Genomic DNA, 12,878 nt, shown 5'->3' on the forward strand with positions numbered 1-12,878 from the left:
CAGCCAAGGTCACCGCTTCAGGGAGCTTACATTATAGTTGGGGAAACTGACAATAACTAACAATTTAAAATACACTTTTTGATACTGCTGTGAAGGAGATGGATGGTGCATCATAGATATGGACAGCGCAGACCCTCGTTTTGTCTCCCTAAGATGCTGACAACATCTGTCTAGGGCAAGTGTGAGAAAAGTGTGGATTTTGGTGTCTGACAGACCTGGGTTTGAATCTGAGCTGCGTGTTACCTTGGTCTGACAAATCAGTCTGCGTGCGCCTCCTTTCTCATCAGTAAAACGGGAACAGGGATTCTTAAGGTTCCCGCGAAAATGGATTATGTACATTTTCCCAGTGTTAATGCTTTTCACTTCCCACAAGTCAAGCTGGAACCCTTGATGGGGCCAGGTGGAGCTGTAACCTCGTGTTGTGTTCTCTTTGAGTATTTGTTGGAGAGGGGGTCAATGGGAATGGGGAGTTACCTGGAGAACTACCGAAAAGGATAAAAAAAGCTCCTGGGAGAAGCAGCCCCTCCCCGCGTAGTGAACTGACGGCATTCTTTTCTCTCTGAGCACCCTCAGTGGAGAAATGTTCTTGGCCCACTGCCATCACTCAGGATTTAATGCAGTCTTAGAAGAATTACAAGTTACCCTTTATAACCCAGTCAGCTCCAAAATTGGGCATAGGAAGAAAATATTAGAACTTCTATTTGTATTTATTTTCATACAATCGCTTTTTAATATCTATTTTTGTGTCTTATGTTACACAATATATGGGTACAGTAGTACAGGTTTATAATTTATAAACACAGGGGGGTATGCATGATCAAAAATTTCTGACGGGGGGGCAATCAGAAAAGTGAAAGGCCACGTGGAGGCTAAGGGAGGAAAATTATGGTCAGCCCTCATTGTACTTGCCCAACATAAACGAAGAAAGTGCATTATTTCCAGACAGTAGCCTGCAGGCGCCACTAGGCCAATAAGCAACAGAGTGAAGGAACGGACCTAGTTCTTAAATCCCAAGTTAGTGTTCTCTCTGCTACAAATTTCTGGGGGGAAAAAAGTGGAAGTAGAAATTAAATACACACTGCAAGCTACGTAAAAAGCCAATTTTGGATGAGCCATTAAACAAACCAGGTTAGCCTGAAAAATATGCACAAGACAGAAGACGATCTCCAGCAGTTGCAGCAGCGCTGGGAGCAGAAGCCGCCTCCACACGGCGCGCTCACGGCTGCACCGGAGGCCAGCCGCTCGTTCACTGCCCGGGGCGCCGTGCGGAGTCCATGGTTGACAGACGTGGCCTTCCTCTCCCCAGCTCACACGCACACTGGCCGCGCACACTCCAGCTCCTTTCAAACCATTCACTTCACCTCTAAGGTGACACCATGTGGAACCAAAAATGAAGCGGCAAAATGTTGAAAATAAAAATAAAGCGGACTTTATTTAGAAGATAAAGGTGGCGGTATCAGTTTTGGTTAATAAAGTTGGGCTCAAGTGTTGTAACAGGTCTTTAATGCCATCACAGACTGGCATGCCAAGGGCATTCTGAATGCCAATTACAGACTGAAGTTGTTTCGAAACCAAGATGCTATCGAAAGCTGATGGAGTTGAGAGTTCTCATCAAAGTCGGACTAACACAATTCTTAAATATCAGAGTGACTAGGTTACTTGGCTCTGAAAGTGAGAACACTACACTGAGCGATCCCCCTCCCTTTCTCCACAAGTCCCTAAGGCAGTATTCCTGTCGCCTGACAGTCAAAATTTCAACATTTCAACAGAGGGGAGCTGAGGGGAACTGGGAACATGAAAAGCAAAATTAATAAGTGTAATTGTAATTGATATAGGCAGCTGCCACTTGTGGCAAACCAAAGCCTAGTCTGATGCCTCTTTTCTTCACGTTTGCACCGACATCTTCCCGAGTGGACGGTAACTACATTCCAGAAGGAATGTGCCAAGACTAGGATGGGGAAGGCCCAGACACTGAGTGGACAGAATGCATTTTGCATCCAGTTGCCTTAGGTGGTACAATTAAGGACAAATACCCCGACGCTGTAAACCCCACTAGCCAAAGGTAACCGGGAGAGAGGATTAAATGCATAACCAGTGTAGAACGCCTGCAAGGCACCAAGACCACAGTCCAACCAGCCCACTTTCCTCCTCCATCACTGAATGGATCTGGGAGAAAGCGTTTAACAACAGCACTTGTCAACTGCTTCCCTGGAACAAAACATGACAAAACACACGGAAGGTTTTGTTTCCATTATGGTTCTCGGTGTACTTTATTCTCCTGCTGTCTAGCTAAGCAGCCCACACAGGACAGAAACGGGTAGCACTGAGGAATGATCAGATTTTTTTTTCTCCCCAATATTCCTGTCCCCTCCCTAAGCCCTGGCCAACCCTCACCTATCAGGAATGGTTAGTCTATCACCCTCTCCTTCAAGAAACAACTAGGATTTAAACAAGGCATTAGAGGGTCAGGTCTCTTAGTAGGGCTTAGGAGGTGGTGCAAAATCTATTCACAATGGAGTCTTTCCTTCGAACACCTGTTTTTTTGTTTTTGTTTTTTTTGTACACTGGTTCATAGATCGGCACTTGACTTTGAACCTGGCACCAAAAGGCACAATATCTGATACCCTGTACAAGAGCTATTAGAGATGCTGCCATATGGATGAGCAAAACTGAGCCAATCCCACTTATCAATGGAAGGCTTAGATAGGGAAGGGAAAATGGCAAAGAGAAAAACGTAAGCCCACATTTTTTGCTAGGATGGACATGAAAGTGGGAATTTAAGGTCTTGTGTTTTAATCCTTTAAATACCAGGAAGCAATGAAAAATCTTCCTCGGGGTTTTTGAAAGCAGCATATTCAAAATGCCAGCAAAAACTCGTAGTAACTGCAAAACCAAAAGGGGATCAAAGCTCACTGACGTCCCTTCTTATTGCTGAGATTCTAAAACCAAAATTCAGGGTGCCTGTTCCCTTGTAAAAGGGAAAATAACTTAGTCTGACTTATGGTTCTCATAGCACATCACACTTTTAAAAAAATATCAGTGTGTGTGACCAGGGGAATGTTTGACACCATTTTATTAATCTTCACCTTCAGTGGAAAAATAAAACCCTTTCCAAGTGCCATTCTTATCACAAGAATTCTAGTATATATATTTATGTATACATATACTTTTTTGTATTTTGTTGATTAGTTCGTTTGGAAGTGCAGCAAGAGACCAATACCGCATTGTAGTCAATCAAATAAAAGAGAACAGAAGGCCAAGCAGTTTCCAAATGGTTATTTTATCAGATTGTTTGAACATTAAATTTATCCTCGTTTGCAATCCAAAATAGTTACCTGAAGTTTGCTGTGTGTGTTTGTGTGTGCATGTGTGTACTTTTATTGTATATTTGTTTTCTAAACTCTTTGGCACAATTTTCTGGGGGTGTTCAGACTACCACGATACATGTCAGGAGAGAACGAATTCTTTTGTGCTGCCAATTCTGAGCATCTAAATTTTGGGTTGTTTGGGCTGTGGCTTTCTTTTGTTTTTGAAGTTTGCATTCTTTATTTGTAACAACTGTATTTTAATTTGTTCTAGATCCTCTAACTCCGAGTTTTTTTTTCTCCCCCCTCCCCCCCACTTCTACATTCACAGTTGAACCATATTATTTAGGAAAGGCGCCTTGATGAAAAGATCAGGATACGGGAGCTCTGACCATTCGTCAGTGTTTTCCCTAGAAGATAATTAAAAACAAAACAAAACAAAAAAAGAAAACAAAACCTAAACAGCGTCTTTCCATTTTTTTTTTTTTTTTTTTTTTTTTAAACATATCTCTTGTGCTGCATCAGTAGACAGAACTTCGGTTAGTTTTATGAAATGCAACATCTAACCCCTTTTTTTCTGGGAAAAAGAAACTGCAATGACTTGAAGTTGAGAATGTGGATACCGCCTCACTCACACACACTCATTCTCAGACTGTAAAGAATCCCTCACCCTCCTTTTAGCCGGCACGTGAACGGTACCGTGTGGCAAAGGTACACCAAAGGTGGGCTTGAGACCCAAGCTCCATCTTCCTTATCAGTAGCAAAGGCCAGGCTGCCTTTTACAACAAAGCACCACAGCTGAACCCAGTCCCTCCTCCTCTCCCAAACCAGTCACTCCACTCGGCACCGGCCAAAAGACAGAAAAGCTAGTTCTAGCCTCTCCTGGGAAGAGATAACTTTCTTTTTTTTTTTCCCTAAGCAAGTAAATCCATCGTTTTTCTCTTTTCCAAGATGGCCGACGTATGGTTTTCTACGAAGTCAGTGCTTACTTAGCTCACTAACAGCGCTGCTGTTGGCGGCTGCGGCTGCTGCTGCGGCAGGATTTTCAATGTGGTGTGTTTTCAAGCCTCACTCACTCATCCTCTCATTCCCAAACATTCAGCATCCGTGCACACTCCTCACTTCCGGGTTTTTCAAAAGATTGGAGATTTCCAGTGGGGGTCTCAGGTTATCATCCCAATGGTAACAGATCTAAAAACACAGATAGAAAACAGGTCAACTGTGAGATCAGACAGCCAGGAGAGCCAAACGCTTCTCTGACTCCCACAATTAAGTGCTCATAAACCCGAAATCAATCTGTCAACTTCTCGAGGATTATTTTTTTTGTTTTCCTATGCGCCAGCTACCTGTTCTCATTAGCACCTACATTAGAGGGTGGCAGGGACACTAAAAAGATAAAACTCAAAATAACCAGTTCTACTGAAGTCTTTGGAGTAAGACAATAAACACGTGAGAGGAAAATAAAACTACATTTGAAAGCAGGGGTCAGACAACTCTCGACTTTGGCTACCTTCTGCAGAGCCACACGTCTAAAAGCACTGCAGTAAAAAAAGTAAACAGCAGGAAGAAGGGAACAGGAAGTAGAAAAGAGAATTCTGGGAAAACACCATTACTGATAACTTTATTAGGGCCCAAATCATTTGGGGACTTCACTGAATTCTAGTTACATAAGTTCTGTTCTTCGTCAACACAAGTAATCGAACATTTGGCTCAAGGAAAGATTGAGGATGCCTGGCCCTTCCACTAGTACAAGCCTGAGGAACAAAGGCTCAAAAGCACTTATACGGGAAAGACTACAAAACAAAATACCAAGAGAAAGGCAGCCCTTGTGGGAACTGTCTGAAGAAACTGTGCCTCCTCCCCAAGAAAGAAAAAATAGAGCAGTGGAGATAAGCTCTTACCAAGCTTGGTTCTTCAATTTTCTCAGTTCTTTTGTTGCCCATGTAGCAAGGGTTTTTGCTTTGTTAGTCTTCGATCTCCGTCCTTCCGTTAACAGTTCATGGATCATTGGCCTAGCTTCTACTAATTTCAGTACATCCTTCCCAAATGCTGTACACAAGTCCCTGTGCAAAACACACACACCTGAGAACACGCTCCCAGCCTCATCCCGCTATCCTGTTTTGAGCCAGTGCTAAGCTAGTTGTGAGTCCCTTGGAATTCACCTACTTTTTAAAGCTGGAAGAAATTTTTGGGTTAAGTTCAGCACCTGCCCTAAACAGATGCAAGAAATGAGGTCTGAAAAGTCAGGATGACTGACCCGGAATTCCACAACTAATTCATGGTTCTTTCTTCTAGTCATGCCTCAAACTTTCAATAGAGGAGGCTAAACATAGGCAAACTGTTGACCAACCTCAGAATATGGGACGGACACAGATCTGATGATGCTTTACTCCTCTGAGACCTCCGCAGAGTTTAGCGAAGAGAAATTACAAGTCTGGAGGGTCTGGAATGAGACCAGAGCTAAGGTCTGGAATGGATGATCATCTGTGAGAACTTTTAACAGGACACCATGGGTTCTATTAAAGAATTTGCCGTATCAAAGAAGTGGATAACTACCATCCAGGCTACCCTCAAAGTTCTTCACCACAGGTCTTCTCACTTCCCATGAGGAGTTCTATTCAGCTGTTGGAAACAGGATTTAACCTACCCTATCAGTCCAGCAGCACAAGCTACTACTCCGTCTGTATGATCCTCATCTCCAGCAATGTGGTCAATGAAAGACAGAATAAATTCTACTCGGGGCTGTACCAGCATGACATCCGCTATAATAGAAACAGAAGGTCTGATGAAGCTGTCCCACCTTTGGCAGGACTACACCCCATTTCGAAATTTCCAAATACACTAACCCCCCTACCCCCAAATTAGGCAGGTTTCAGGAGGCAGAATTAGTTGCATATAATTCTACTGAACTGTTCTTCCTCAAATTAAGAAGTCATTCTTCACACCAACAGAAGAGGCAGCTGTTTCTCCTATTACAAGCAGAAATAATAGAGAAGGAAAGGAGGCCTTCCTCTAAGCCCATGATGGCAGGAAGAGGTAAAAGACAAATATTTCCCCAATCAATTACAGGAACATCAGGTGGGAGAGAAAATGTTATCTCCCGGTCTTTTAACACAACTGCCCCGGAGCTGTGCATATGCTCAACAGCTGCCCCCACCCTGCGGCGGGTGTAGACAGGACCAGCACCAACAGCCCTGCTGGGTCCCATCCATTCTGAGGCTCAAGAAAGGTGAGACAAAGCAGTAAGGGGCGGGGTGGGTGGGGGCAGAAATCGGAAAGACTGTCTCTTCTTCCAAAGCTACTCTCTTAATGAGGGTACTGTTCCTTCTCCCCTTCCTTTAAGCAACAGGTGCTAGTCCACGAGCTATAGAAACAAAGACACAGCCCATCTGGCTACATAAACTCTGGACTAAGTTCACTGGGTTTTATACTCAACGGTGCACGTTCTCCTGGTCTCCCTTCAATCCCTGGACAATTCCGGTGTAGGCCTCCAAGCAGCCTTCTCTTAGCTCATTCAGATAATCCACCATGTCATAGTCTGACTGTAAGAGACAAACAGAATCTCCATCATACCCAGAGCCTTCAGTTGTAGGACTGTCACAAGTCCCACTCATCCAATCAGGGCTGGACTTAAAAGACAGCTTGAAGCTCACCTTGTCCACCTGGGCTTGGGAGGCCTGCTGAAGAGTATTCAAGACAACCTCTAGATATTTTTTAAATTCTCCACCAATAGCAAGGGCAATATCACCAAACACTGACAGAATCTGTGGCTTCACAGACCTGTGGACATTTTCATTCTGACCAGGGGGAAAAAAGAGAAGAGCAAATGAGCAAATCAATAAAAGCCAGACTATTTGGTCCAAAGATTAAAGAAATATTTTTTATAATAAATAATTGCTTATATGCTTTGTACTGACCTAAGGATATACACAAAAATTATTAGTGGCTCTCTTTGGACAGAGGGATTACACATACACTTTACTGGCCTCCCTGCCCCCCCATTTCATGTATTGAATATGCCTTTTTTTTTTTTTTTAAAGATTTTACTTATTTGACAGAGAACACAAGTAGGCAGAGAGAGAGAAGCAGGGAGCCTGATGCAGGGCTCGATCCCAGGACCCTGGGATCATGACTTGAGCCAAAGGTAGAGGTCTTAACCCACTGAGCCACCCAGGCATCCCTTGTATGCCTTTAAAAAAAAAAAAAAAAAAAAATTATTTATTTATTTGACAGACAGAGACCACAAGTAGGCAGAGAGGCAAGCAGAGAGAGAGAGAGGAGGAAGCAGGCTCCCCGCCAAGCAGAGAGCCTGATGTGGGGGGCTCGATCCCAGGACCCTGAGATCATGACCTGAGACAAAGGCAGAGGCTTAACCCACTGAGCCACCCAGCGCCCCTGTATACCTTCTTTTAATTAACTTTACAACCTTACTTTATAGAATCATCTTGTGAAAATGAACAATTCCCTTCTTCATGAGCCTACTGCCAACATTCTGGCAACTCATAACTCCCTCTCACTTAAATTTTTAAACATCTTTCCAGATTTCTCCAAATACGAGTGAATTACAGACTATGTGAACGGACACTCACCCCCAGGTTCTCCAGCAGGAGCTGCATCACCTCATCACAGAAAGGTAAGATGTTGGACTGCAGAGCACGGCACAAGTCTCCCACTAAGCCCACAGCTGCCAAACAAACCTGAAAAGAATCAAGGAAATGATCTTCCAAACGGAAGAGGCCACCTGCAGGGTAAGGCATTATTTTTATTTAGCCACTGGTTCTTTATCATTTGAGCCTAGAGTCCAAGAAGAAAACATCCAACTTCCTCCCTCTCTGAGATTAGTTCAGGTTTGGTTTTGTTCTTGTATTTTTTTTTTTTTTTTAAGTAGGCTCCATGCATAGCATGGAACCCAGTGCAGGGCTTGAACTTAAAACCCTGAGATCAAGACCTGAGCTGAGATCAACAGTCAGACACAAAACCAACTGAGCCACCCAGGCGCCCCTGAGATTAGTTCATTTTAACAATCCATATGGCAGGGAAAGAGCTAAGACTCTCCAAGATATTAAGAAAGGACAGAAATGACAATATCCACGGGAATGATGGTGTCAAGAGCCCAGTGGTTTAAAAAAAAACAAAAACAAAACAGAGAGAAGGAAAAAGCCCTGCTATCAGAAGCTATTCTGGGCCATCGATTATCCTGGTTTTTTCACTGACTGCTTCAGTTCCAAACCCTCGGACAATACAGAGACCAACTGGACTTTGCAACACAAGTTAGTTATCAGGGATAAATGAGAATATAAATGTATTCTTTTGGAAAGCACAGATTACCTGGTACTCAGCATAATTTTTCAATCCAATGCCCAGGAAGGGTTTAAAGGCCTCCATGTACTTTAGGAATTCACCACCCAACACTGCAGAGAAACAAAATATGAGCACCACAGGATATCACAGAAGTGAGCAAAAATAACCATGCCAGCTCTCCCAAAATGTATTCACTCCAATCAACAGGTTGGGTGCAGTGTGAGTTAATTACTGACTCTATCACAAAAACAGTAAGATTATCTCAGACAAACCAAATTCTTAAGTGCCGGAAAGGCCTAACTCATGCCCTAAAGATGATGCGAAATCTCCAGAGTGGGATTTCACTATGGCTACAACCAACAAACCAGCAGTCTTTTTTCAAGGGTTAATTTTCCTTGGATGAGCTAACAATACTGCCTCCTGGCCACCTCTTCATCTGATTATAACATGTCTTCTCTGGCAGCCAGCTTTAAAACAGGGTCCGTCCCTGAGGAATTCCATCAAGGACATATTTTATAAGCTTGCCAGGGAAAGCAGACTGGGCTTCCTTCTGAATTAGCCACTCCAGGGGCCAAAGTGAACCTCCTGATGCTAGTAACAGGTATGGTCCTCAGGAGTGGTCCTTGCGTAGCAGCCTTGGTCAGTGTATACACCACACAGGCCAACTCCAAAGCAGCATTCCAGGTTTCTTAAGTGCCCTTTAATGTGCTTTTAATGGCCCTTCAACACGTCTTAAGCAAACATGGCTTCCTCAAAGCAATTTTGTATAGTCAGACATGTAACAATCAGAAAACCAATTAACTCCTAGAACTCTCAGTGTTTCACTCCATCCTATTCTGAGCACCATGATGTCTCAAGCTAGAGTCCAAAGCATTACAACCCAAACCAGGAGGTGCCAAGTGCCAGGGAAGAAAATGGAAACCTTTGTGTCCTCAATCCTTGAAAGGAGCCAAACCTCAAGCAAGTGAGTAGACTTTCAAAGGATAAAGGAACCTGCCAATCTGAGTTGCAGCTGGCTCCTCTTCATTTCAAGGAGAGCGGTAAGGCACTTATGGACAAATTTACTCTTATATTCAATCCAACTTTGCACTCAAGTCATGCCCCAGTAAATGAGAAGTCAGGAATATGCTTTCTGTGGTCAAAAAAATTCCCCATGGCTACTGAAACACTTGCATCCTAAAGACAGTCCCTGCCTGATTCTGGCCCACTGACCTTCCACCAGTGTGCTAACTGCCATTAGGGCGTCCTCTTGCACTCCCCCAGACCCAGCTGTGCTTTGGAACATCCTTAAGAGGGAGGCCATGACCACATCAGAGATCTGCAAAGCATCTTGATGTTGCACTTTTCGGAGAACATTCTGTGAAATGAAAATGAGTTCAGGTTGTGCTGACTGCAAACCCGCCAATCAGAACACTATATCCACATTTTTATAAAATCAACTGAGCCCTGTGGCTTTTTTCTGGAAAGACCAAACACACTTTTTGGGCTCAAAAGCTTTGACAGTGTAAATCATCTGCAACCAAACATACATTTTAATATCCCTCCTATTTTCCAACTCTGAACGAACACGAGATGATCTTCCATGATACACAAAGTCATCTCTTCTCCAATTCATTTACACCTGACAAACCCATCCGCAGCCTCCATATTCCAGTCTTTCTGGAACAGCAGTTGAATTTATTTCGGCTTTTAAGAAGGACAGGTTACATTTCAGTTCTTACTCATAAAACAAGAAAGCAATCCTTCCGATATCCTATTTACTAATGATGGGCAAGAAGTAGTTCTGATAAAATAAAGCCAACCTGAATTCTCCTAATTCAATATTCCTTGAACCTCCCTCCTTACCCTTTCATTTGTTTCAACTAATGTCACCAGATCATTCCTGTATTTGTCTGATGACTAAGGAAAGATCTTAATAGTCAAGATTTTTAAAAAACAAACAGGCTTTTTAAGTTTGAGTAAGAAAGAGAAGGGAGTTCAGAGGCAAGATGACCTAGTTAGCATCACTCAATACTAAAACCTAGTACCCACCTGAGCCTTAAGACAAGTTCTAGTGTTTTCCTGATTTTTGGTAAAAGAGGGAATAGCACCTCAGTCACTGTAGGAGTCCAGTCATGAATGAGGAGTAATTTTAATCTTTCCAGTCTCCCCTCAAAAAAAAAAATCTACCCTGAAAAACTGGTACAATAAGTGATTCGAATTATAATAAGGCTTCCAATGGGAACTGTTGTTTCACAAGACAATGGCAGAAACTCAAGGCTGTATTTTTAGCCGAGTGAACCACAGCTGGGAACCAAATCTCACTGAGCTACCTTTGGACAAGCCAATAAAAAGCAAAGACTAGAAGCTGTAAGCACAGAATCATTGTACGGCTGGAAGCACTAGCACCAACCAAGTCGTTTCTCAGCCTACACTGTGCAAGACACATTCTGTCTAAAGAAAATGGGAAATCAACCACCGAGGAAGGCCTTTTGAGAAACTGAGAAGAGTTTCTGGACAGCATCAGAATGGGCGATAAAGCGCCCTCCTCCTACCTGAAGAGTTGCACAGAGCAAAGACTGAAGGTCATTGAACTGGATCCTATCGGATGTACTCTGGATATGTGACTGCAAGGAAAAGAACATCATCATATTCTGAATAAACAGCTTCTAAAAGAGCTATACACTCTCTCCAGGCTTCTGTTTTTGCTGGGTTTGCCAGGACCGTTAAACAATCTTTGTTGATGCTAATGCAGGAAATAAACAAAAAACTTACGTTAAGTATACACTGATACACGTAGAAGTAAACTTGGATGAGCAATGCAGATTTTAAGTGGCAACAGTTTTTGTATAAGCATTCTACCTTTCTGAGAAAAACACACTTCCACGTAAACGTGAACACAAACCACCTAGAGAGGACGTGGCCCCACCCTGCCCCACCGCACCAGCCTGGCCCAGCCTCACCTCCATCTGGAGCACCTGCTGCAGTCGTTCCATGATAACCAGAGTAGTTTTCTGAACTGCGGGATAACAATCCTTGGCACTATTTTTCACAATTTCCATCAGAGATTCATATGCAGAACTCCTCAGGTTGTTCTGGTGTCCATCAGGTCTGTGAGGAACACACAACAATCCGAAAGTCTTACCCGAGAAAGAAGAGAGCTGTAAGAACCTAGACCTTGTCTCACGGAAAATAAGGAATCCAGAAACCACTATGACTGTGAATGTGGTTTGAGTCTGGCAACACAATACAACCAGGAACCAAATTTCTAACTGTTGAGCCAATGGCTATGTTCACTAGGGGTTTCCAAACCTGGTTACACTTCAGAATGGTGTCTATGGAAATGGGCAAAGTTACGGGGAAAAAACTAACTTAAAATGCTGAAGAACCCAACTGACAAGGTCACCTAAATAAGAGAGAGATAGCTCAATTTTCTTCATTCGTCTGCGAGAGATGGTATCATACATAATTTTGGTCATAGAAGCAGAGATGGAATTAGTTAAGCATGGAGTTTACATCCTGCCTCCTTCCTCATGGTGTCTTTTGAGCATGGCTTTCGGTACAGCTCACATAAAACCAAAATAATTAAAGGGTGTCCCAACTTATATCCCATTGAAACTACATTTCAGGGGTCCCTGGCTGACTCAGTCAGTGGAACATGTGACTCTTGATCCTGGGGATGAGTTCGAGCTTCACGCTGGGGGTCGAGATTATTTAAAAATTTCATAAACTCAGGGCGCCTGGGCGGCTCAGTGGGTTAAAGCCTCTGCCTTCGGCTCAGGTCATGATTCCAGGGTCCTGGGATCGAGCCCCGCATCGGGCTCTCTGCTCCGCAGGGAGCCTGCTTCCTCCTCTCTCTCTGCCTGCCTCTCTGCCTAGTTGTGATTTCTGTCAAATAAATAAAATATTAAAAAAAAATTCATAAACTCATTTATAACAACTTATTTTATGCCAAGTTCTTCATCTATTATCAGAAATAGTAATTAATGATCTGGCATGGCAACTAAGTCCATGATGAGAGCTATTTCCCTTAAACAGTAATTACAAATTCCCGTTAACTGTAGATACTACAAAATGAAGGCACCTCTCTAGATCAATTCCTTTTTTTTTTTTTTTTTTTTAAAGAGAAAGAGAGAAGGGCACCTTGGTGGCTCAGTCGGGTTGAGCATCTGCCTTCTGCTCAGGTCGTGATCCTGGGGTCCTGGGATGGAGCCCTGAATTGGGCTCCCTGCTCATTAGGGAGCCTATTCTTCCCTCTCCTCTCTCTCATGGATGATTAAAATCTCAAGAAGA

General features: G+C 43.2%; 1 protein-coding gene across 1 annotated transcript in view; it reads right to left on the bottom strand.

Annotated features, from left to right (window-relative positions):
• Positions 1–710: 710 nt before the first annotated feature.
• Positions 711–12,878, bottom strand: part of KPNB1 (karyopherin subunit beta 1) — a 28,604-nt gene continuing 16,436 nt past the window's right edge. Inside the window, exons 13-22 of the mRNA XM_045984986.1 lie at positions 11,549–11,696; positions 11,141–11,212; positions 9,819–9,963; positions 8,634–8,716; positions 7,895–8,002; positions 6,959–7,102; positions 6,742–6,847; positions 5,953–6,067; positions 5,207–5,368; positions 711–4,496 (exon numbers count right to left, since the gene is read on the bottom strand). Of these exons, the coding sequence (XP_045840942.1) occupies position 4,496; positions 5,207–5,368; positions 5,953–6,067; positions 6,742–6,847; positions 6,959–7,102; positions 7,895–8,002; positions 8,634–8,716; positions 9,819–9,963; positions 11,141–11,212; positions 11,549–11,696 (1,084 nt within the window). The 3' untranslated portion in view covers positions 711–4,495. The remainder of the gene's footprint in view (positions 4,497–5,206; positions 5,369–5,952; positions 6,068–6,741; positions 6,848–6,958; positions 7,103–7,894; positions 8,003–8,633; positions 8,717–9,818; positions 9,964–11,140; positions 11,213–11,548; positions 11,697–12,878) is intronic.

The sequence above is a fragment of the Meles meles genome, chromosome 18, assembly GCF_922984935.1.
Source record: "Meles meles chromosome 18, mMelMel3.1 paternal haplotype, whole genome shotgun sequence".
Lineage (NCBI taxonomy): Eukaryota > Metazoa > Chordata > Mammalia > Carnivora > Mustelidae > Meles > Meles meles.